A 23,002-nucleotide genomic window follows, 5' to 3' on the forward strand; every position below is an offset into this window, starting at 1 on the left:
GACAGCGGGTAGCCTGGGATCCCTTCTATGCCAGTGCCCCTCCGTCTTTCCTTGACGCTCTCTAGCCCCAGAGATCAGGTGACCTTGCTGTCTTTTCTTTTGCAGATGTCATGGAAAACAGTTTCTCTGTAAGTACGCATTTCATGTCCATCATTGTTGAAAAGGTGTTCCGCGATGGTTCGTGCCTGTGTCCCTCGCACTTGGGAGGCGGAGGCAGGAGAATTGCCAGCCTGGGCTACAGAATGAGGCACTGTTTCCGTCCATCAGTCAGTCAGTCAGTGTTCCACAGAGCAATGAGCTATCTCCCAGTACCCGCAGGGTTCGCTCGCCCACCTCCGGTCTGGCCCAGGTCAGCTCTGAGTTTGCTTCTGTCCCACCGTGGGCATCAGCCTGCGTAGGAAGCGGGACCCTGGGAATCCTCCCACAGGATTGGGAATCTAGAGATCTTGTTCTTCTTCCAGTAAGAGAGACGAAGCCCAGGAGCATGGGAGTGCATGCTTGAAGTCCCAGCCCCCAGGAGGCTGAAGCAGGAGGGTCTTGAGTTCAAGGCCAGCCTGGGGAAGAGGCCTGGGGAGACGGCTCAGTGATGAAAGGCACTTGCTTGCAAAGCCTGCCAGCCCAGGCTTCAACTCCCCAGCACACACACGAAGCAGCAGAATACAAAGGGGTACATTCATCTTGACCCCACTGGCCTGTCTCAAAGGCAGGAGAATACAGACGCCTCGAGGTTGTTTTCTGACCTCCACATGTGTGCGTGTGCGCACACAGACACGCGCACACAGACACACACACACACACACACACACACGTGTCCCATCCAGGCAGACTTGTTTCCAGCTCCTTTCCCACTTGCAGCCTTTCTTTGCACTGCCCAGTAGCGCAGGAGTTAACAGGGCAGCGTGATGTGATCTTCAGAAATAAGGAACTCACCTCCTGAACTACTTTTCAGGTCTGGGAGGAACTTTCAGAGACTTCTGCTGGCCCCTCCACTGGGCCTCTGGCTTCCTTTGTTTTTCCCAACTCTGAATTCTTGTAAAACAGAGCTCATTATGTCTTTGACAGACAGGAAGGCGCTGACATTCCCTTATGGAGGAAAGCTCTCAACTTAAGGAAAAGAGGAATGAAATAAGTGTGGCCCCCCAGTCTATGGCCGCCTGTGCGCGTGCAATCACCGCTGCACTGGGAAGGCAGGGAGCCCCATTTAAAGATGAGGAAACTGAGTCGTAACTGGATGAACAGCTAACCCAAGGTCACCCAGAGCCAGGAATAGGGCCCAGGTCTCGACGCCCCCTGACTAGTACTGCGTCCTTACTACAAGAAGTGACGATACTGTCTCTGCAATATTGCGAACTCTGTCCCGTGGACAGTGCGGGACCCTGACAAAGCCGGTTTCAGTTGTCCAGCCTCCACGTCGCAGTGGTGACTGTGGCTCTGCCGCTGGGGGAGATAAGCCATCCGCAGGACAGACTGACTGACTTCTTCCATCCAAAGGGTGGCTTTGGACAAAGGTTCTGAGCTCTGGGCCAAGGAGACTTTCCCTTTCCCCAGAAGCTGCCCTGCGGACCTAAGCACTGCTCCCAGGATGCTCCAAGAACTCACTTGGGTTGGTCCTGAACCCTAAAATAATAAAACCATTTGGCCAGAGCCCAGGGGTTCCCAGCCGTTGGGAAATGAATTTTGAATCTTTGAGCAAATGGATTTTGTTTATAAAAGAAGCTAATAACCAGCCACTATAGGTCAGGAGAAAATTCACTGAGTTGCCCAGCAGGGAAATGGGAGGGAATTTCCTTCCTGAAATCAAACCTGGCGATCATTCCCCCTTGTTTAATGGCCGTTGCTTCTGAAAACATATTGGAGGAAATATCTGAACAATGAGACAGCCACTTAGCCAACTGCTAATTTGGTATTGTTTGACTCGCTTCAATGGCACATTCTGACTTCATTTTTCCTCTGCCATTTTTGCCATGTTTATAAATGGTGTTTGTGACCCATGCAGACAGATAACGTGAAAGAGAACAGCCTGTACTTAATTAAATGAAAGGAGATGAATTTGGACATGTGAGGGTCTCCGGATTTTGGAGAGAATCCTGACTTCTTACAGGAAAAAAATTTTTAACAAAAAGGCCATTTATGGCTCCTTCCCTTCTTCTTGGGACCAGAAGCAAGATGGGCTCTGATGGAGTGGTCCCAGGAGTGGGATTTAGGTGTCTGGAGAATGAGTTCCACCCTTTTGGGGGTTCCCCTGTCTTCCTCAAGCCTAAGTATCCCCATCTGTAAAGGGGAGGTAGTGATGATGTTGGTGGTTATGGTGATAGTAGTGATGATGATGAAAGCAACAATAATATATATTAAAGATTTTCTTAAGGATTAAGTAAGAAAAAGCTGCGTGTGGTGGTGCAGACCTGTAATCCCAGCACTTGGAAGGCAGAGGTAGGAGGATCAGTGTGAGTTTGAGGCCAGCCTGAGAATACACAGTGAATTCCAGGTCAGGCTAGGCTAGAGTGAGACAACAACAAAATAAAAAAAAAAATTAAAACAAAAAGGATTAAGTAAGAAATTTTGCAAACCCCAAACCACCATACCATATAAAAGTGAGTTGGTTATCTCTGGACCATCTCTGATCATCTCTGTATCAAGCTCTCTGGCAATGTGGATGTGGTTGGAGGATTTACTTTAACTCTTAAATTCCTCTGCTACAGGTAGGGAACATGCACACCCTAGGTGATGGATTCAGCCAAAGTCAGATTTTGACTTAGGTATCAGAGACCCACCTTCAAACTTGGGTTACCCCCAACTAGCCATTACAACTTGGGGTGAACTGCTTATTCGATTTTACTTTTAGCTTGTGTGTATGTGTGTGTGTACTCTGACGTGTGTGATGTGTGTGCGCGCAGTATGGCGCGTGTGGGGGGTGGTATATGTACGTACATGTGCCCTTGCAGACCGCACGAGCCCACCCGCTGCAGGGGCCTGGTCTGCGGTGGCCGGGGCAGAACGCCAGGTGCCCCGCTCCATCACTCCTCTGCCTAGCCTGATTTGAGCCCGAGTCTCGTGCTGGTCCTGGAGTTTGCTGTTTTATTTTTTTCCTTTTTTTTTTCATGAGTGATCCTCAAGTTTCTGCTCCCCTATAGAACCGGGGTCCCAGAAACACATGGCCACACCCAGCTATCTGTGTGGGTCCTGGAGACGGTCCTCCTCAGGCTCTCGTGCCTGCACCGGAAGTGCTTTCTAACACCGAGCCATCTCTCCAGCCTACAGTGGCTGTTCTAAAGGCCTCTTTCCTCGTCTGGAAACTGGGCTCCCCTCAAGCAGTTGTTGAAGGGATCGAATGAGCACCAGCATGGTCCTGATATACCGAACGTACTCACACTGCGTTCTCTCTAGAAATAGGAATTAGAGATGCGGGGGCTGTTGTGATCAAAAGGACATTTCCGAGTGGTAGGCACCAGGCTCTGACCAGAAGCAGGACGATTCTGCATCTCAGCTCAGAGGCTGACATCTGGCCTCTGACCTTGTTTTTTTGTTTTTTTGAGGTAGGGTCTCACTCTAGCCCAGGCTGACCTGGAATTCACTATGGAGTCTCAGGGTGGCCTCAAACTCATGGTGATCCTCCTACCTCTGCCTCCCGAGTGCTGGGATTAAAGGCGTGCGCCACCACGCCTGGCTGGCCTCTGACTTTTAAGCACAGCAAGCCCAGTCCTCTGATATGAGCATGTTAACCTTCACTTCCGAGTCCCTGGGGCCCTGTTGACAATGGTCTAACCCTTCCTGCAGGTGACATTGGTCATGCAGCAGTGCTCAGTGCACTGCTGGCCCCAGGAGAGGGAGAACAGAGGCATCTGGGAAGAGGCTTGATCCGGGCCTGTAGAAAAACTGGACACCAGGGTCACTGCTCCCTCCTCCGGGAGGCCTGGAGGAAATGGCCCGAAGCAGCTGCCAGCACTGGCAAGCTGCCAGCCCTTTGGGGCCACATAGCCTGCTTGATCTGTTTATCCGGGTCTCTCCTGGCATGGGAAGAGCCGGAGCCAGGCTTTAGTTAGGGCCCCTCTGCTCTGCATCTTATTTCAAAAGGTCCCGGCCCTGCAGGACCAGAACAATATGGAGACTATGTCATAGCTCACCCTCATTATGCCAGTGAGCCCAGCTGCGGGGTTCCTGAGACTCCTGGCAATCCCTAACTCTTCTCTTGTTCCTGCATCTGAATTGTGCCAGGACATCCTACGTCCATGGCAAGTCCAGGCCAGTGGACCCTGATCTGTGCTCTCCATTCCCATGTGGCTCTGTGCGACTTTGTCTCCCAGTCTGCTCAGCTCTTTTACCCTGCAAATTTCTTTCCAGTCACCAAAATCTGATCTTTTAAGTCACCTGCGATTCCTTCCCTGCCCAGCCTGGGGTCCTCTCACTACCTCTGAGCTAATTAATGTCTAATTAATTATCATTTATCAGCGGTTGATAGAATATGGGGCTGGAGAGAGGGCTCAGTGTTAAAGGCACTTGCTTTCAAAACCTACCAGCTTGCGTTCAATTCCCAAGCCTTTCATATAAGCCCGATGTAAAGAATGGTGCAAGCATCGGTTGTTCATTTGCAACAGCAAGAGGCTCTTGTGGGCACAAACACACATGCAAATAAATAATTAAAATTTAGGGGCTAGAGAGATGGCTTAGCGGTTAAGGTGCTTGCCTACAAAGCCTAAGGACTCAGGTTCAACTCTCCAGATCCCATATAAGCCAGACGCACAAAGCTGAGGCAAGCACAAGGCTGCACATGCCCACTAGATGGCACAAGCATCTAGCATTTGATTGCAGTGGCTGAGGCCCTGGCACACCAATTCTCTTTCTCCCTCTGTCTCTCTGACTCTCTCTAAAATAAAAAAATAATTTAAATAATAATTGATAGAATATGAAATTCTATTTTAATATTTAATTTATGTAGTTGAGAGAGAAAGAGGAATATATATATATATGCATGTATATATATATATATGCCTATATATATATGTATGCATGTATATAGATATATGTGTGTATGTATGTATGTATATATATATATGTATATATATATATATATATATATATATATATATATACACACATATATATATAGAGAGAGGGAATGGGCATGCTAGAGTCACTGTAAACAAACTCCAGACGCATGTGCCACCTTGTACATCTGGTTTACATGGATACTGGGGAATCAAACCTGGGTCCTTAGACTTCACAGGCAAGGGCCGTAACCGCTATGCCATCTCTCCAGCCCTGAAATTCTTTTTTTTTTTTTTTTTTTTTTTTTTGGTGGCATATACCTTTATTCCTAGCATTTAGGAGGCAGAGATAGGAGGATCACTGTGAGTTTGAGGCCAGCTGGGTCATACAGAGTGAATTCCAGGTCAGGCTAGACTACAGTGAGACCTTACCTGGGGGAGGAGGGCAGGGGTAACTAAAGAGAAAATCAGGACTCCTCCTAGTGCTGTCTATCAGGTCTACCAGGAAAAGCACCTAAAATCCAGGACTGCTGTCTCAAAATAATCTAAATCATGACATCCCTTAATTATACAGAAAATACCCTAGCCAAGTTAAAAGCAAAACTTTAGCCAGGCATAGAGGTGCTCGCCTTTAATTCCAGCACTTGGAGGTAGAGATAGGAGGATAGTGAGTTCAAGGCCATTCAGAGACTACATAGTGGATTCCAGGTCAACCTGGACTAGAGACCCTACCTTGAAATAAAATAAAAAAGTAAAACTTTAGATGTAGAAATGTATTTTCTCAGCCAGGCATGGTAGCTTACGCCTTTAGTCTTTGCACTCAGGAGGCAGAGGTAAGATTGCTATGATTCTCAGGCCAGGCTGGACTACACAGTTATAATGAGTTCCAGGTTAGCCTGGGCTAGAGGACATTTACAATGCTTTTTTTTTTTTTTTTTTGGTACTTTTTGAGGTAGGGTCTCACTCTAGCCCAGGCTGACCTGGAATTCACTATGTAGTCTCAGGGTAGCCTTGAACTCACAGTGATCCTCCTACCTCTGCCTCCAAAGTGCTGGGATTAAAGATGTGCACCACCATGCTCAGACCAAAAAAAGTGTATTTTTTTCAAGGTATTCTTTTCAAGACAGGGACTTGCTATATCTCAAGGTCAGCTGTGAACGCAGGATCCTGAGTGCTGGGATGACATAATCATATAGTACTACCACACCCAGCTTCTTACTCCACTTCAAATTGGATTCAGTCCCAACTGCTGCTTGTAGCAATGAGTAATTCCTTCTGAGACCAGGCTGGAGGGCTCCTGCTCCACGGAAGGGTGCATAGAAGGGAATTAACAAAGAAGGTACCAAATGGTTCCTCAAGAGTTGAAGAATACATTATCAGGCTGTATGCTGATTCTCTGTTTCTGAAAGTGAAACTGGAAGTTAAAATTTTCTTTTCTGTAAGTTTCCACTTGGCAAAAAAATACTCTAGAAATCAAATCATTATATCTTCTCAGAAGGAAGAAAAGCTATCAGCTCTTCATAGGAGTCTTTCCTTTTTTCTTTTTGTTATTTTTAAATGTCAATGATCACAAAGACTTCTGGCTTCTCTTTATTGTACACTTGCATTGCTGAGTATGTTATTGCTTTAACTTCTGTTCCCTGAGGGTGCTTAGACAGTGAAAATTCTTCTCCCCACCCAATTGACCGTACTTTGAAATTTCTTTGATCAATATTAAGTACTTTCACTTCCCGGGGTATGAAGTATTCATCGGCACTGAACTTATAAAGCCACTCATCCAAAAAGTGAAACAGAAGAGACTGTAAGTCATCTCCTTGAGTTTCTACTTCTATTGTGTGGAGTGGTTCCACAGTTCCAGTATCTGTCATGTAACCAAACACGGCCATTGCACACTGCTCAAATGCTTCCTCCAGTGTATCTCCCCATGCGTGTAACTGGGCATCAGCTGTATGGTCCAAATATTCGTACTTCCGATTGACCGGAGGGTACCTGGCCTTGGTCGCTTTCTGCTCCTCCGTCAAATTGTAATCTCTGACATCTTCCTCTTCTTGAGCCATGCTTGCAGAACCGAACACTCTACTCTGGAATATGAAATTCTTGAGGCAGAATTTTACATCCTTAGCACAGAGAACAGTGCTAGGTCGGATGAAGGTCGAGTCACTGGTAGGCGAGAAGATGACACAAGTTCCCATTTGAAACATTTCTGCTTGTTTAGATAGATTTCATGTACCCCAGAGGCCGACCTTGCTGTGCAGTTAAGAATGAGCTTAAATTCCTAATCCTCCTGCCTCCCACCTCCCCAGTTCTGGGGTTAACAGGAGTAGGCTACCATATCCAGTTTGGTTGTTTGTTTTTCGAGGTAGGGTCTCCCTCTAGCCCAGGCTGACCTGGAATTCACTGTGGAGTCTCAGGGTGGCCTTGAGCTCACGGCGATCCTCCTACCTCTGCCTCCCGAGTGCTGGGATTAAAGGTGTGCGCCACCACGCCCGGCTTTCCTATCCAGCTTTACACAATACGGGGGACTGAGGCTGGGCCCTCACTCACACTGGGCGAGCACCCTACCTGCTGACCTACACCCACCCCTGCCGTTCTTTCACGCACTGCCGGCTCCGTTCTGCGCATCTCTCCATCCTGAGTGGCTGACCTCAGCTTGTCTTGTCTCTTGTCCTTTCAGAGAACAGAAAGCTCCCTTGATGAAACCTAGGACAGCGAAGGCAGCTGGACGTCCCAGGAGGACATCAGCATCCCAAGAAGAGAAGATGATTCCCATGTTCCAAGAGCTCTATGTGCCTATATTTATGAACTGGCCGGCCCCCACCAAACATAGCAATTTCTCAGGCCAAGCCATCAGTCCTTAGGTCCATCCTGCCTTGTTAACATTTGGTATAACAAGACACACAGAGGCTGTTTAGCTGTCCCGTGGCCCTCCTTCCAAGTTGGAGCATCCTTGTCATTTGGAAGAGTGGGAGGAGGTTGGGAGGAGGTTCAAGGTAAAACCTCTGGAATATTTTGAAACTTGAACATTGTGTCTTAGACAGATTAAGAGGTTTTCCATGGGTCTTCCTACATAGAAACCAGTTTTTGTTTTGTAGTAAAGAAAGGCCTAGACTGGGGGCTATTTTTTTTTTTTTTTGGTTTGTTTGTTTGTTTTGTTTTGTTTCCTTTTCTTCTGGTCTTTCAAAGACCTGCACCCCTGGACGAGCCTTGTTCTTTGGAAGTGTACAGCGCTGACCAGCTTCACCTCATTCCCTCTGCGACCTTTACCCTCCACAGACGGGGCAACGGAGCCAACTGGGAGTAACTCCTCTGAAATGCCAATCTGAAGACAAGATTGACTGGGGCAATGCTGAAAATAGAGAATGTGGAGCAAACACGGAGATTCCTCACCTGTTTTCTTTATGTTTTTTTTTTTTTCTCCCTCTTCTGTGCTGAAGCCAACAGATTGAGAAATGGTTGTCTACAGCAAATATTATTTTAAATAGAAAAATGAAATTTGCATTTTTCTCACTAATTTTTCTTTATTTATTCTTGCTAAAGAAATAGTCTCTCCTGAGGTCTTAGGATGTTTCCATGGGTATTCTGAGTAGATGGAAAGAGGGTTGTTCCATTTTGCCATGGAGTAAACATACCTAACCCAGACTGCCTTCCCTGTTCCCCTCAGCCACATAACCACAGGACCCCTGAGGGGTGATGTATTAAATAAATTTGATCTTTACTCTTCACAGATGTGACATGTCATCTTCTGAGATAGGCCATATGCAAACAGATTCCCAGTAACCCTCAAGGACTCCCCAAGCTTTCTGACTCACAGAGAACCAAGCTGCTCTTATGAGTTAGCAAAGACTCACGTAGACCAAGGGCCAGTTGGTAGTTTGATTATCAGACACTTGCATCATTAAAGGCCATTCATTGGCAGGTGATTGCTCACAGACTCTCATTGCTGAGTCTGCCTGCTTTTCTGAGTTCTAACTCAAGCATGTACCTTTTCCTCATTTTTTACCCTTTCCATCTTTGTATGTCACCTAAAATGCCAAGCACGTTTGCCCTGACAATTTGGGGCTTTTTACCTTTATATTCCCAGCCTCAAGCCCCTGACCTAGCAACCCCCTTTCTCTTTTGGAGACCCCTCCCACTCTCTCAGGAGTCTGTTTCTATATTTTCCTTAATAAAATCTACTTTTTATTTTATTTATGTTCATTTTTTTGAAAGAGGGAGAGATTGAGAGAATGGGCATGCCGGGGCCTCCAGTCACTGAAAACTCCAGATGCATGTACCACCTTGTACAGCTGGTTTACATGGGTACTGGGGAATCGAACTTGGGCCGTGAGGCTTCACAGGCAAATGACTTAATCACTAAGCCATCTCTCCATCCCTAAAATCTGCTTTTGTCCTTCTCAAAAAAAAAAAAAAAGCTATTGTCTGATGCCTTAGTCCAATGATGATTCCTTGGCCATCCCTGGAAAATAGGTCAGTCCAAGTCAGTACAAGAATTGACTAAATAAAATAAAATTAATATATGAATTAAGCTGGGTGTGGTGGCACACACCTTTAATCCCATCATTTGGGAGGCAGAGGTAAGAGGATTGCAATGAGTTCAAAGCCACCCTGAGAATACTGAGTGAATTCCAGGTCAGCCTGGGCTAGAATGAGACCCTACCTCAAAAACCAAATAAAAATAAAAATAAATATGAATTAATCCAAGATGCCTAGTTCAGTTTGAATTTCAGATAAACAACAAAGATTTTTCTCAGTTATATGGCTCATTTAATCATTTAGGATATACTAGTAACAAAACCTGAAGAGATCGCTCAGGACCCAGATTCAATTCCCTGGTACCCACATAAACCAGATACACCAGGTGGCGCATGCATCTGGAGTTTGTTTACAGTGGCTGGAGGCCCTGGCATGCCCCTTGTCTCTATCTGCCCCTCTCTCAAATAAATAAAATGCAGGATGGCCTGTTACATTCGAAATTCACATAAATACCACTGGACATGTGGCTCACTGTGATTGCTGGCCCTTTCCCCACCCCAGTCCTCAAGACCCATTCATTCTAGTGGCTTCTCACCCCACTCCCCTCAGAGCCAGTGCTCCATCAGAATGCTCAGCCTGGGCTGCAGAGATCACTCAGGACCCAGGTTCCACTCTCCAGTACCCATGTAAGCCAGAGGCACAACATGGCGCATGCATCTGGAGTCTGTGTGCAGTGGCTGGAGGCCCTGACGTGCCCATTCTCTCTATCTGCCTCTCTTTCTCGGCTGGAGATATGGTTCATTAGCTAAAGACACTTCCTTGCAAAGCCTGACAACCTGGGGTTCCATTCCTGAGAACCAACATAGAGCCACATGCAGAAAGTGGCATATACATCTTGATTTCATTTGCAGCAGCTGAAGACCATGGTGCGCCCGTACTCACTTACTCTCTGTCTCTGTCTCATTCTCTCTCCCTCCATATATATATTTCAATTCTCTAAAGCCAGAACCCTGGCTCCAGCCTTCCTAACTAGCTGTTAAAACCAAAAGTAAGTCCTAGAGCATCCACGCCTCCTTGTGTCTTCACAGTGTAACCTGTCATTAAAGGTCAGTCTTAGAGCCAGGCGTGGTGGGGCACGCCTTTAATCCCAGCACTCGGGAGGCGGAGGTAGGAGGAATGCCATGAGTTTGGGGCCACCCTGAGACTCCATAGTGAATCCCAGGTCAGCCTGGACCAGAGTGAGACCCTACTTCGAAAAACAAAGAAAAAAAGAAAGAAAAAGAAAGAAAGAAAGAAAGAAAGAAAGAAAGAAAGAAAGAAAGAAAGAAAGAAAGAAAGAAAGGTCAGTCTTACGCAAACGTGGTCTATTTATCCATTTCCGGGGAGCCCCAAAAAGTCAGCCACCCCCGTCATGAGTAGATACTGATGGCTCTGTTTATCACTCACTGGCTAGCTGAACTCATTCTCCAACCTAGACTTGAAGGTCATGAATGAAAGCCACAGTGAAACCTAGCATGGTAATTCTAACACCTGGGAAAAGGAGGCCGGAGTTCAAAGCCATCTTGTTTACATAGTGAGTTTGAAGCCAGCCTAGACTACATGAAACCATGACACAGAAAGAAAGGACGGGGGTTGGAGAAGATAGCTTAGTGGTTAAGCCATTTGCCTGCAAAGCCAAAGGACCCTGGTTCAATTCCCCAGGACCATGTAAGCCAGATGCACAAGGAGGTGCACGTATCTGGAATTCATTTGCAGTGGCTAGAGACCCTGGTGCACCAGTTCTCTCTCTTTCTCTCACCTTCTCTCTACCTCTTTCTCTCTCAAATAAATAAATAAAAAGTATTTTTAAAAAAAGGAAAGAAAGGAGGACAGGCTGGAGAGATGGTGTTGCAGTCAGGTTCACATTGCTGGCAGAAAACATGGCCAAAAGCAGCTTTTAGGGGGGAAAAAAGGTTTATTTTGGTTTGCAAACTTGAGGGGAAGCTCCACGGTGTCAGGGGAAAACAATGGCATGAGCAGAGGATAGACATTATCTCCTGGCCAACATCAGATGGACAACAGGAACAGAAGAGTGTGTCAAACACTGGCAAGAGGAAGCTGGCTATAATACCCATAAGCCCGCCCCAACAATGCATTGCCTCCAGGAGGCTTTAATCTCCAAATTGCTATCAGCTGGGGACCTAGCATTCAGCACACCTAAGTTTATAGGAGAGAAATGAATCAAACCACCATGGCCGGCTATGTGGTTAAAGGTGCTTGCCTGCAAAGCTTAAGGACCCAGGTTCAGTTTCCCGGTACTCACATGAAGCCAGATGCACAAGACAGCACGTGTGTCTGGAGCTTGTTTGCAGTGGCTAGAGGCCTTGGTGTGCCCGTTCTCTCTCTTTCTTTCTATCTGTCTCTTTCTCTCCCTCTCTCTCATATACATATACATATATATATATATATTTAAATTATATCAATTATATCAATATATATATAATTGATATAATTTAAATATATATATTGATTTTTCAAGGTAGGGTCTTACCCTGTCACAGGCTGACCTGGAATTCACTATGTAGTCTCAGGGTGGCCTCAAACTCTCGGTGATCCTCCTACCTCTGCCTCCGGAGTGCTGGGATTAAAGACGTGCGCCACCAGGCCTGACTAAATTTTTTTTGTTTGCTTTTTTTTTTTTTTTTTTGAGGTAGGGTCTCACTCCAGCCCAGGCTGACCTGGAATTCACTATGAAGTATCAGGGTGGCCTTGAACTCTTGGCGATCCTAGCTAAATATTTTAAAAGAAGGAAAGGAAGGAAGGAGGGAGCAAGGGAAGGAAGCATGGAAGAAAGTAAGGAAGGAAAAAGGAAAGAGTGAGAAAAGAGGAGAGAATAAAAGGGATGGTTCTCAAGCCAGGCATGGTGGTGCACTCAAGAGGAGAGGTAGGAGGATTGCTGTGAGTTCAAGGTCACCCTGAGACTACATAGCGAGTTCCAGGTCAGCCTGGGCTACAGCAAGATCCTACCTCGAAAAACAAACAAACAAAAGAGAAGGATGGTTCTTAGCCAGAGTGAATTTTGTCTGGATAGTCTGTGGAGACACATTGGATTTCACTGCCGGGGTATGTGCTGCTGGCACGTGGTAGATAGAAGCCAGAGATGCTTCCTAGTATCCTGTGTGCACAGGCCAGTCTCTCACAACAAAGAACCAACAAATTCAAAGTAACAACTGTGACAAGGCTGAGCACCCCGTCGCTGAAGCATCCTGTTGTCCATTTACATGTTCAACAAGCTGTTAACCCTTACGCTCTGTGTGTGTTGAGCAGGGAAACCAAATGGCCTCTACCCCCCCCACCCCGGTTTATAGATTCCAGCACACGGACACATACAAAACTCATTACAGTATGACAAAGAATTACAGTAGAAAATAAAGAGCAGAAATGGGGGCATGCAGAAGGAACTCATAACAGACTTTAAGGGGTTTGGGAAAGTTTAGGGGGCAGTGGGGTCTAATCAACTACCAGAACCTAGGTTGAGGGTCTCCAATGAGAAAGGTAGGTAGTAAAATAAAGTAGACACAGACAGATGTGGCTGCATCCGGCTGGTCTCGGCCGTTGGGGGTGGAGGCAGGAGGGTCAGCTCAAGGTCATCCTGGGCTACATAGCAAGTGTGCGAACAGTGCATGAAACCTTGTCTAAAAAGCAAAGAGAGAAAAGAAAGTTAGCATATAATGTGGGAAAGCTTAAGAAAGGGGCAAGAGAGAAATGCCCTCAGAAACAGCATGGGAGGGGAGTGGGCTAGAAGGATGGCTCAACAGTTAAAGGTGCTTGCTTGTGAAGCTTGATGGTTCAACTTCTCAGCACCCATACAAGCCAGTTGCAAGAAGTGGCACAAGTGTCTGATGTTCACTTGCAGCAGCGAGAGGCCCTGGCATGCCCATACACACACATGCATATACATGGGTATGTGTAAGAAAAATGAATAAAACTTTAAAATAGAAAAGAAATTGCAAGCCGGGTGTGGTGGCACATGCCCTTAATCCCAGCACGCAGAAGGCCTCAGAGGTAGGTGGATCAGCGTGAGTTCAAGGACCCCCTGAGACTACATAGTGAGTTCTAGGTCAGCCTAGGCTAAAGAGCAGGACCCTGCCTTGAAACACATCCCCAGGGGGCGGGGGGGGGGTGGAGAAATTGCAGAGGAGAGGCTGAGAGATGGCTCCGTGGATCAAGTGCTCGTGATGAAAACATGAGGACCGTCATCCACATCAAGGCCAGGTGGGCGTGGCGGCCATCTGGATCCCAGCTCTTGGGAGGCAGAGACAGAGGGCTCCTGGGGCAAGCTAGTTAGCTAGATTAAATGAGTCACTGAGCTCTGGGCTCAAGTGAGGAGCCCTGTCTTGGTAAATAAAGACGACAGTCAGCAACGCAGCCACCCGACCTCAGCTTCTGGCTTGCACAGGCACACACACGCATGAGCACTCACACCCACTGATACGTTCCGCCTTGTAAGGTTCCTCATCCTCCTCAGAAAGCTGCCCTTGTGCCCTAGGATTCTCTGCCAGACTCCCAGGGCGTGCCAAACACTGTGGACTATAAGTGGAAAGGTGAACTGAATGGAACTGTCTTCCAGGAGCCCTTTTAAAAAATTTTTTTAAAAATAAATAAGTTTATTTATTCAAGAGAGAAAGAGAGAGCACACCAGGGCCTCTAGCCACTGCAAATGAACTCCAGACACATGTGCCACCATATACATCTGGCTTACATGGGTCCTCGAGAATCAAACCTAGGTCCTTAGGCTTTGCAGGCAAGTGCCTTAACCTCGAAGCCATCTCTCCAGCTCTCTTAAAATATTTAAAAAGATTAATTCATCCAGGAGCCTTTTTGAAAACACTCCTCCTAGCTGAGGCCCTCAGCCCTAGGTTCACAGAATGGGGCAGCGCTGGACCCAGTGTGTGGGATTCTCCTGTGAGAAGGCTGGGGCCGGCAGAGTGCTCAGCTGGCATTTTCAAAGCCCTGGGTTCAATCCTCAGCACCGAATAAACTGGGTGTGGTGGTGCACACCTGTAATTCTGGTGACTGGGAATTGGAAGCTGGAGGATTAGAAATTCAAGGTCATTGATTATATAGTGAGTTTGAGGCTACATAAGAGCCTGTCTTGCCCCCTTCCCACCGCAAATACTATAAGCTGTTGCCAAGGCTCTTAGTTGCCCACCAGATCTAGATGGTAAGACCCTATTGCTGAAGACTCAATATGTTTGGGCTGCAGGCCACTGAGAAATCAAGCTGGAGCTGAGCTGGAAGCCTCCTCCCTGTTGACTAGCTGCCAGGATGCTGAAAAGAGCTATGCAGCCCACTGGGGAAGAAGTCATTAACATTCAGAACCAGCAGTAGACCCTGCAAGTCCTATAGCTGACCAGCCAGGCCAAATGTACCAGCTGTGCCATGGTGACTTGTCTGTTATGGGGGAAAACAACTGCTCTCTGGTTGGTTATAGAATAAACTCTGGGGACCCCACCGCTAGAGAGGTGGACCCATTGGATGGGCTCACCTTCCTGGGCCAACAGTCCAACAGTGCGGTGCATAATGTTTCCTCAGAGAAAATATAGAGGGAGACAGGCAAATCAGGATTGAACCTCTTTAAGGTTGCAGTATTTATAGGCTGTTGTATCTTATGAAAAATTTGTTGATGACAAGGGGATAAAATTACCTGAGAGGAGAAGTTAAGATCCTTTAGGAGGTCAAATAAAGGGGACAGCTCTTTAGTAGTTATGAGTGTCCAAGGCCTCATCCAATTAATTTCTCCCAAGAGCTTTTGGAGTTGAGGCAAGGTGTAAGAATCCTGAATATGAAGTTGTGGTTTAACAGGTGAAACTGTGTCTAGGGTAAGGGTTGAGCCCAAGATCTTAAGGGAGGCACAGCTTGAACTTTTTCAGGAGCTACTTTATTATTTTTTTTTTGTGTGTGTGTGTGTGTATTTTTATTTATTTATTTGAGAGTGACAGAGAGAGAGAAAAAGAGGCAGTTAGAAAGAGAGAGAGAGAGAATGGGCGTGCCAGGGCATCCAGCCTCTGCAAATGAACTCCAGATGCATGTGCCCCCTTGAGCATCTGGCTAATGTGGGTCCTGGGGAATCGAGCCTTGAACCAGGGTCCTTAGGTTTCACAGGCAAGCGCTTAACCACTAAGCCATCTCTCCAGCCCTCAGGAGCTACTTTAAAGCTGTGAGTATGAAGGACAGTTAGACATTGGTGGGTAAGGTCCTGGAGTGTGGAGGAATCTAGGCACCTAAAAATAATATCATCCATGTAAATATAAAACAGGGTATTGGGGAGATTGATAAGAGAAGAGAAAATAGATGACAGGTAATATTGACAAATGGGTGGGCTATTAGCCATGCCCTGAGGTAAGTCAGTCCATTTAAATCTCCTATCTGGGCCACGAAAATTAACAGTGGATACAGAGAATGTAATTTTTTTTATGTCTCCTGGATGGAGAGGGATAGAGAAGAAATAATCTTTAATGTCAATGATAGTAATATGGTATATATTGGGAATAGCTGGGATCCATGGGAGTCCCCTCTGGAGGGTTCCGAGGGGATCATGTGTCTTTCTTAAATCATGTAAAAATCTCCAGGACCCATTGGGCTTTTTTTATGACAAAGACAGGACAGTTCCAGGGACTAGTGGAGGGACGGATATGTCTGGCCTCCAACTGTTGATCAATAAGTATGTGGAGCTGGTGTAACTTAGAAGAAGGGAGAGGCCACTGCTCAACCCATATAGGGTCCCCTGGTCTCCACTGGATTTTAAATAGGGGGGGCTGGGCAGTGGCCCTTAGAATTGGGGGTGTTCATTGGAGTAATTGGGATGACATTCCCTCCCTTCCTCAAACTGTTGTTGATATTATTTTTTATTTAACAAATCATTATAAAAGGCCTTATGTTCAGTAGTGATGAAAGCCTCAGCATCTCCAAGGATGTCTTGCCCCAGTAAGTTAGAAGTGAGCCCAGTCACCACAAGAGGGCGGACTTTTCCCTTGTCCCCACCTGGGTCAGTCCAAGGGAGCCACGGGGCAGTCTCCCAGGAGGTGGATTGCCAGCCAACTCCCAGTAGGGGAGGGCCGGGCACAAGCTGCCAGGAGGGGGGCACTTCCTCCTTTCTCAGGACCTTTCGGTCCGCTCCAGTATCGATGAGAAGTTTGAATTTTTTATTGCCAATATTTAAAATAATTTTGGGTCTAAGGCCAGAGACCAGGGGGACAGTCCAGTGGGCTTTGATAGTCTCTTTCCCCTTATTTAACGGGGCTCGGAGGGGCCCCAGAAGAAGTTTAAAGGCTTTCCCTGTATGTTAAACTTTGACTGACAGTTCCTAGCCCAATGAAACCCCTTACTGCATTTAGGGCAACGGGTGCGAGGGGCGTTGGTTGTCCCCCCAGAGGGTGGGGGAGGCTTTGTCTTGTTGGAGCACTCCTTTTTTAAGTGGCCCATGTTCCCGCACCAGAAACATGTTGAGTTTTTAGGATTTAACTGTAATGCGCAGGTCTTATCAGCCAAATCTCTGTTTATTTTCCTGAAGGGCAGCAGCCATGGCCCTAGCCTGATGGGAGACAGTGCCAACGTCCTTGGTGGCTACAATCCATCTACTCGTGGAGTTGTCCTTGAGACCTGCACAGGCAAGGCAGTGATCAGGCGTCATCCCTTCCCAGACCAACAGTTTAGTAAACTGATCTCGTAATGCCCCTGGGGGAAATTTTCTTTAGAGACTTTTTTCCACCCTATCCATAAACATAGCCAAGTCCTCAGATGGTTTTTTTTTTAAATTAATTTATTAATTTATTTGAGAGCGACAGACACAGAGAGAAAGACAGATAGAGGGAGAGAGAGAGAATGGGCATGCCAGGGCTTCCAGCCTCTGCAAATGAACTCCAGATGTGTGCGCCCCCTTGTGCATCTGGATAAAGTGGGACCTGGGGAACCGAGCCTTGAACTGGGGTCCTTAGGCTTCACAGGCAAGCGCTTAACTGCTAAGCCATCTCTCCAGCCCCTCAGATGGCTTTTGAGTAATACTCTCATAAGGGGGTTTCAGAGGGTACCTCATCAAGCTTTTTCCATGCCGCCAAGCCCAGTGCCCTGACCTGGTCCCTATACAGGTCAGGTATAGCCGCCTGTTGAGTGCCTGTAGTGTATTGATCAGAGATACTAGAGAGTTTCCCAAAAGTTATTGGCACAGAGGGCTGTTGATTTTGGTTTCATTCTGCCTGTGCACGGCACTCATCTTTAAAAAAGGCACACCACTTAATGTATAGGGGACCCAACAAGACAGCCCTGGCTAGAGTTTTCCAATCTTGGGTTGTACAAGGAGAGTTGGGTCCATCCTCCAAGACCGCCTTTTTAAGCTCCTTAAGGTCCTGAGCTTCCCATGGATACCAGGCAGCAGGGCGATTGCCCCAGGATTTAGATTGATGGGAAATAAAAAAGTAGCTTTATTTTCTGGTGGCTTGGTGGCCGAATATGAAGGAGGGACGGAGGGGGTCCAGAAAGGGTTAGTCGATGGAGGAGGTGGGGGAAGTCCCCCAGAAGGCCAGGGAGCACTCTCAAAGGGATCGAGTGAGGAGTATAAAGATGTATTCTCTTTCAGGGTTTTTATAGCTGTATCTCCAGGAGGAGTAGCTGGATCAGGCTGTATATTATCTTTTCCTTCTGGCTTTTGTCTATGTTTGGTTGGCCTTGGAGAGAAGCAGTCCTTGAGGGCCAAGGTCATAAGGAGGACCTTTGAAGGGGGTATTTGACCCTTCTCCACATGTGGCCAACAAACAAGGGTCTCTACCCTATTCCACGTGTCCCAATCAAAGAGATTTCTTTCTGGCAGCCATGGCGCCAGCTTGAGAAGGCAATCCCAGGTCTGTCGAGCCTGATTATCAGTCAAATTAAGCCCTCTACTCTTTAGGAGTGCCCTGAGAGATTCTAAGGCAGGGTTGGATTTAGAGGTAGATTGTCCCTTATTATAAAGTTGAGAGAGAGATGTCCATAAAACTAGGGCAATAGCAACCCACATACACAGGAGTATAACACAACCACAAGGATCCAAAAGATAGGTAAACATGTTGTACAAAAGCCGCAGTGCATCTGCGAAATGAAAGTGAAAGGAAAGAGAAAGAGAACAAAGAGATGTTGACAAGTAAGTACAGGTTATAGAAGCAAAGTTTAGTGCATTAAATATGAAGACTGCCTCATAACTCAAGAGGGTATGCTCACCTGCACATGTACACCGATTACCTCCTCAATGACTGCCTTTCACGGGGGCACTAGTCTGCCGGACTCCGAGGGCCCCACGTTGGGCGCCAGATGCCAGGCTCCAAGGGTGGGGCCAGGTAGTGCCAAGGGAAGGACCAGGCCTGTTGGTTTCTCCCTAGGGGTTGAGGGGATGATGAGCATCGGACAACCTAGAAACCTCTCCTGGCCACCAGAGAAAAACCACACTGAGTCGGGAGTCTTTTCCAAGCAGGAACTCACTTTATTGTTACAGGCGGGTGTTTATATAATGTTGAGAACGAAGGCGGAGACTTTAGGGTGGGGTGAGATGTAAGGGCCAATAGCATACCGACCCCTGAGATGATTGGTTCTAAGCGTGCATGAGCGGGGACTCTAACTTCCTGTGCGGATGTAGCAGGCCAGAGGCCATTTGGCCCCCTGCTGAGTCATAGCTGGGTGGAGGCAGTTCGCCAAACTTTAGCCAGGCTCGGGAAGTTCCACTAGACCTCACGTCCGGGCCTCTCAAGGCCCAGCAGTATGTCCCACAAAATGGTTGATGAGCTCAGTACCATGGAGCTCTTGCAGGAGGTAATGACAGCTGCGGTGACGTCATAAGGTGACAGACGTGAAGCCAGTGTCCCAGAGCATACCCTGCCCTCTGGCCCTTGTGTTCTGTCCACCCCCTCTTCTGCAATATCCCCTGAGCTTTGGAGGGCACAATAAAAATGTCTCGGTTAGCTCTGAGCACGCAACCATCACCTATCTTCAGCACTTTAATGAGTCCAGAGTCTCCATGGTCTACCAGAAGAAGCTCCTCTGAACAAAGGCGAGAGCAGCAGTAGTCCATGGAAATAAACAAAATATAAATAGGGTCGCTCAGTGGTTAAGGTGCTTGTACCCATGGAATGCCAGATGCACAAGGAAGCACATGCATCTGGTGCTCAGTTGCAGTGGCAGGAGGCCCTGGCATGCCTATACTCACTCTCTCTGTGTCTGCCTCTGTCTCTCTTAAATAAATAAATATAATATAAATATTAGAGGATAATTTGATAAATACAACCATATCCTTTCAATTAACCAACAGTAGTATATGACATTCCCACCCATGTGTTTGTTTTCATTTTGCTTATTTTTATTTATTTATTTGAGAGAGACAGACAGAGAGGGAAAGAGGCAGAGAGAGAGAGAGAAAGAATGGGTATGCCAGGGCCTCCAGCCACTGCAAATGCACTCCAGACATGTATGCCCCTTGTGCATTTGGCTAATGTGGGTCCTGGGGAATTGAGCCTTGAACTGGGGTTCTTAGGCTTCACAGGTAAGTGCTTAACTGCTAAGCCATCTCTCCAGCCCCCACCCATATGTTTTAGACTAAGTTTTCAATACCAAGGATGAATTCTCTCCTATGCAATGGGTCTTAGATCCAATCAGAGAGCAGTTGGTTACCCCCACAACAAGCATGCCACTGTTGCACTTGTGGGCACCTCTTACCCGGCTAGTCAGTTGTGCAGCTCACAATATGGATCCAAGGTGTTTGGGGAAGAACTAAGTTTTCAAAAAGTGGCAGCAAAGGGCTGGAGAGATGGCTTAGCGGTAAAGCGCTTGCCTGTGAAGCCTGACAACCCCGGTTCGAGGCTTGATTCTCCAGGTCCCACGTTAGCCAGATGCACAAGGGGCGCATGCATCTGGATTTCGTTTGCAGTGGCTGGAGGCCCTGGCGCGCCCATTCTCTATCTCTATCTGCCTCTTTCTCTCTCTATCACTCTCAAATAAATAAATAAAAAGTGAACAAAAAAAAATTTAAAAAAAAAAGTGGCAGCAAAAACAAACAAACAAGAAAACCAAAAAATAACCCCTGGGATTCTTCCTGTTCATCTGCGGAGGACAAGTAGTGGTCAGAAAAGGTGAATGTCGGGCTGGGGAGAAGGCCAGGTGGTGAAAGACACTTGTTTGCAAATCCTGCCAGCCTGGGTTGGCAGGATCAATTCCTTAGTACCATGTAAAGCCAGATGCACAAATTGGTGCATGCATCTACAGTCTGTTTGCAGAGGCAAGAGGCCCTGGCACACCCATACTCACTCACTCTCTCTCCCTCAATTAAGCATATATATTTGCATAATAAGCGTGTGTGTGTGTGTGTGTGTGTGTGTGTGTGTGTGTGTGTTTTGTTTTTTGAGGTAGGGTATCACTCTAGCCCAGGCTGACCTGGAATTCACTATGTAGTCTCAGGGTGGCCTCAAACTCACAGTGATCCTCCTACCTCTGCCTCCCAAGTGCTGGGATTAAAGGAGTGCGCCACCACACCCAGCTATATATGTCACTTTTAAAGGAAATGATTTTATTTATTTGAGAGAGAGAGGGAGGAAGGGGCAGAGAGAGAAAGGAAGAGAGGGAGAGAAATAATGGGAGCACCAGGGCCTTCAGCCATTATAAACAAACTCGAGACACATGCACCACCTTGTACATTTGGCTTATGTGGGTCCTGGGGAATCAAACCTGGGTCCTTTGGGTTTTCAGGCAAATGCCTTAACCACTAAGCAATATCTCCAGCCCTAAATATATATATATTGTTAATTATTTATTTTATTTATTTGAGAGAGAGAGGCAGATAGAGAGAAAATGCATGTGCCAGGGTCTTCAGTTGCTGCAAATGAACTCCAGAAGAATGCACCCCCTTGTGCATCTGGCTTACATGGGTCCTGGGGGATCAAACCTGGGTTCTTTGGCTTTGTAGGCTAGCACCTTTACTGCTAAACCATCCTCCCAGCCCCCTAAATATATATATATATATATATATATATATATATATATATATATATATATATATATTTTAATTATTTATTTATTTATTTGAGAGCGACAGACACAGAGAGAAAGACAGATAGAGGAGAGAGAGAGAATGGGCACGCCAGGCCTTCCAGCCACTGAAAACGAACTCCAGACACGTGCGCCCCCTTGTGCATCTGGCTAACGTGGGACCTGGGGAACCGAGCCTCAAACCGGGGTTCTTAGGCTTCACAGGCAAGCGCTTAACCGCTAAGCCATCTCCCCAGCCCCCCTAAATATATATATATTTTTTAAAAAGAGATGAATATCAGACCTCTGGCACCCTGAAGATACCAAATTGTCTTTCCCATGGTCCTCAGGACTTCTCTCTTTCCTAGGGAGCCAGGCCCAGGCAGCAGCCTGTGGGGAAATGGGAAAAGGAAAGAAGAGAACATTTGCAGTGGAAACTAGTTAAGGATTTCTGGACATGTGAGAAATTTAGTCCAATAATTGCTGTGGCTAAGTATTTCTGCCATTTGAGACCTCAGATTTTTCTTTTAAAAGTCAGGTGTGGTGGCACACGCTTTTTTAAAATATTTTTTTAAAAATTTTTATTTATTTATTTGAGAGCGACAGACACAGAGAGAAAGACAGATAGAGGGAGAGAGAGGGAATGGGCACGCCAGGGCTTCCAGCCTCTGCAAACGAACTCCAGATGCATGCGCCCCCTTGTGCATCTGGATAACATGGGACCTGGGGAACCGAGCCTCGAACCGGGGTTCTTAGGCTTCACAGGCAAGCGCTTTAACCGCTAAGCCATCTCTCCAGTCCTCAGATTTTTCTTAATACTACTCTTGTGGGCAGAGGGCTAGGTGCTCATGGTTAAAGGTACTTGCTCCAAAAGCCAGCCAATCAGAGTTCAGATCCCCAGCACCCACAAACCACATAACATTGGCTACAAAAGTAGCACATTTAGGCTGGAGAGATGAGCCATGGCTCAGCAGTTAAAGGCTTGCAAAGCCTAACTACCTGGGTTTGATTCCCCAGTACCCATGTAAAGCCAGATGTACAAAGTGGTGCGGGTGTCTGGTTTGTTTGCAGTGACACTAGTCCTCAGCATGCCATTTCTCATTCTTTCTGTCTCTCTTGCAAATGTATAAATGAAAAACATTTTAAAGTGGTGCACATATATATAATCCCAACAAGTCTACAGTAATTAGAGGTGATATCAGGAGAATCTTAAAGCTCACAGCCAGCTAGTCTGGCCTTCCCAAACAAGAGTAAGAGATCCTGGGCTGGAGAGATGGCTTAGCGGATAAGGACTTGCCTGTGAAGCCTAACGACCCCAATTCGAGGCTCGATTCCCCAGGACCCACGTTAGCCAGATGCACAAGGGGGCACATGTGTCTGGAATTCGTTTGCAGTGGCTGGAGGCCCTGGCATATCCATTCTTGCCCGCTCTCTGCCTCTTTTTCTCTCTTTCTGTCACTCTCAAATAAATAAATAAAAATGAACAAAAAGTTGTTTTTTTAAAAAAAAAAAAAGAGTAAGAGATC

The 23,002-nt window shown here is 46.7% G+C and overlaps 2 protein-coding genes across 4 annotated transcripts in view; one reads left to right on the forward strand and one right to left on the reverse strand.

Moving 5' to 3' along the window:
* The window catches only part of Pecam1 (platelet and endothelial cell adhesion molecule 1), a 75,631-nt gene extending 66,927 nt beyond the window's left edge, over nucleotides 1-8,704 (forward strand). For 2 of the 3 annotated variants that reach the window (XM_045158477.1, XM_045158478.1), the window contains one exon: nucleotides 7,657-8,704. In XM_045158477.1, coding sequence (XP_045014412.1) covers nucleotides 7,657-7,676 — 20 coding nt within the window. In that variant the 3' untranslated portion in view covers nucleotides 7,677-8,704. Of the gene's footprint in view, nucleotides 1-105; nucleotides 129-7,656 lie in introns of all 3 variants that reach the window. The other variant, XM_045158476.1, reaches the window with a different exon arrangement.
* Nucleotides 5,973-7,056, reverse strand: LOC101595229 (protein archease-like). Its single transcript, XM_045158479.1, has one exon. It carries the CDS (start codon nucleotides 7,037-7,039, stop codon nucleotides 6,536-6,538), a length of 504 nt encoding a protein of 167 aa, XP_045014414.1. The 5' UTR covers nucleotides 7,040-7,056; the 3' UTR covers nucleotides 5,973-6,535.
* Nucleotides 8,705-23,002: the final 14,298 nt, after the last annotated feature.

Source organism: Jaculus jaculus, chromosome 9 (genome assembly GCF_020740685.1).
Source record: "Jaculus jaculus isolate mJacJac1 chromosome 9, mJacJac1.mat.Y.cur, whole genome shotgun sequence".
Taxonomy (NCBI): domain Eukaryota; kingdom Metazoa; phylum Chordata; class Mammalia; order Rodentia; family Dipodidae; genus Jaculus; species Jaculus jaculus.

What these genes read in the sequence shown, in the direction of transcription:
- LOC101595229 (XM_045158479.1), bottom strand. Translation starts at nt 7,039, where the DNA reads ATGGCTCAAGAAGAGGAAGATGTCAGAGATTACAATTTGACGGAGGAG.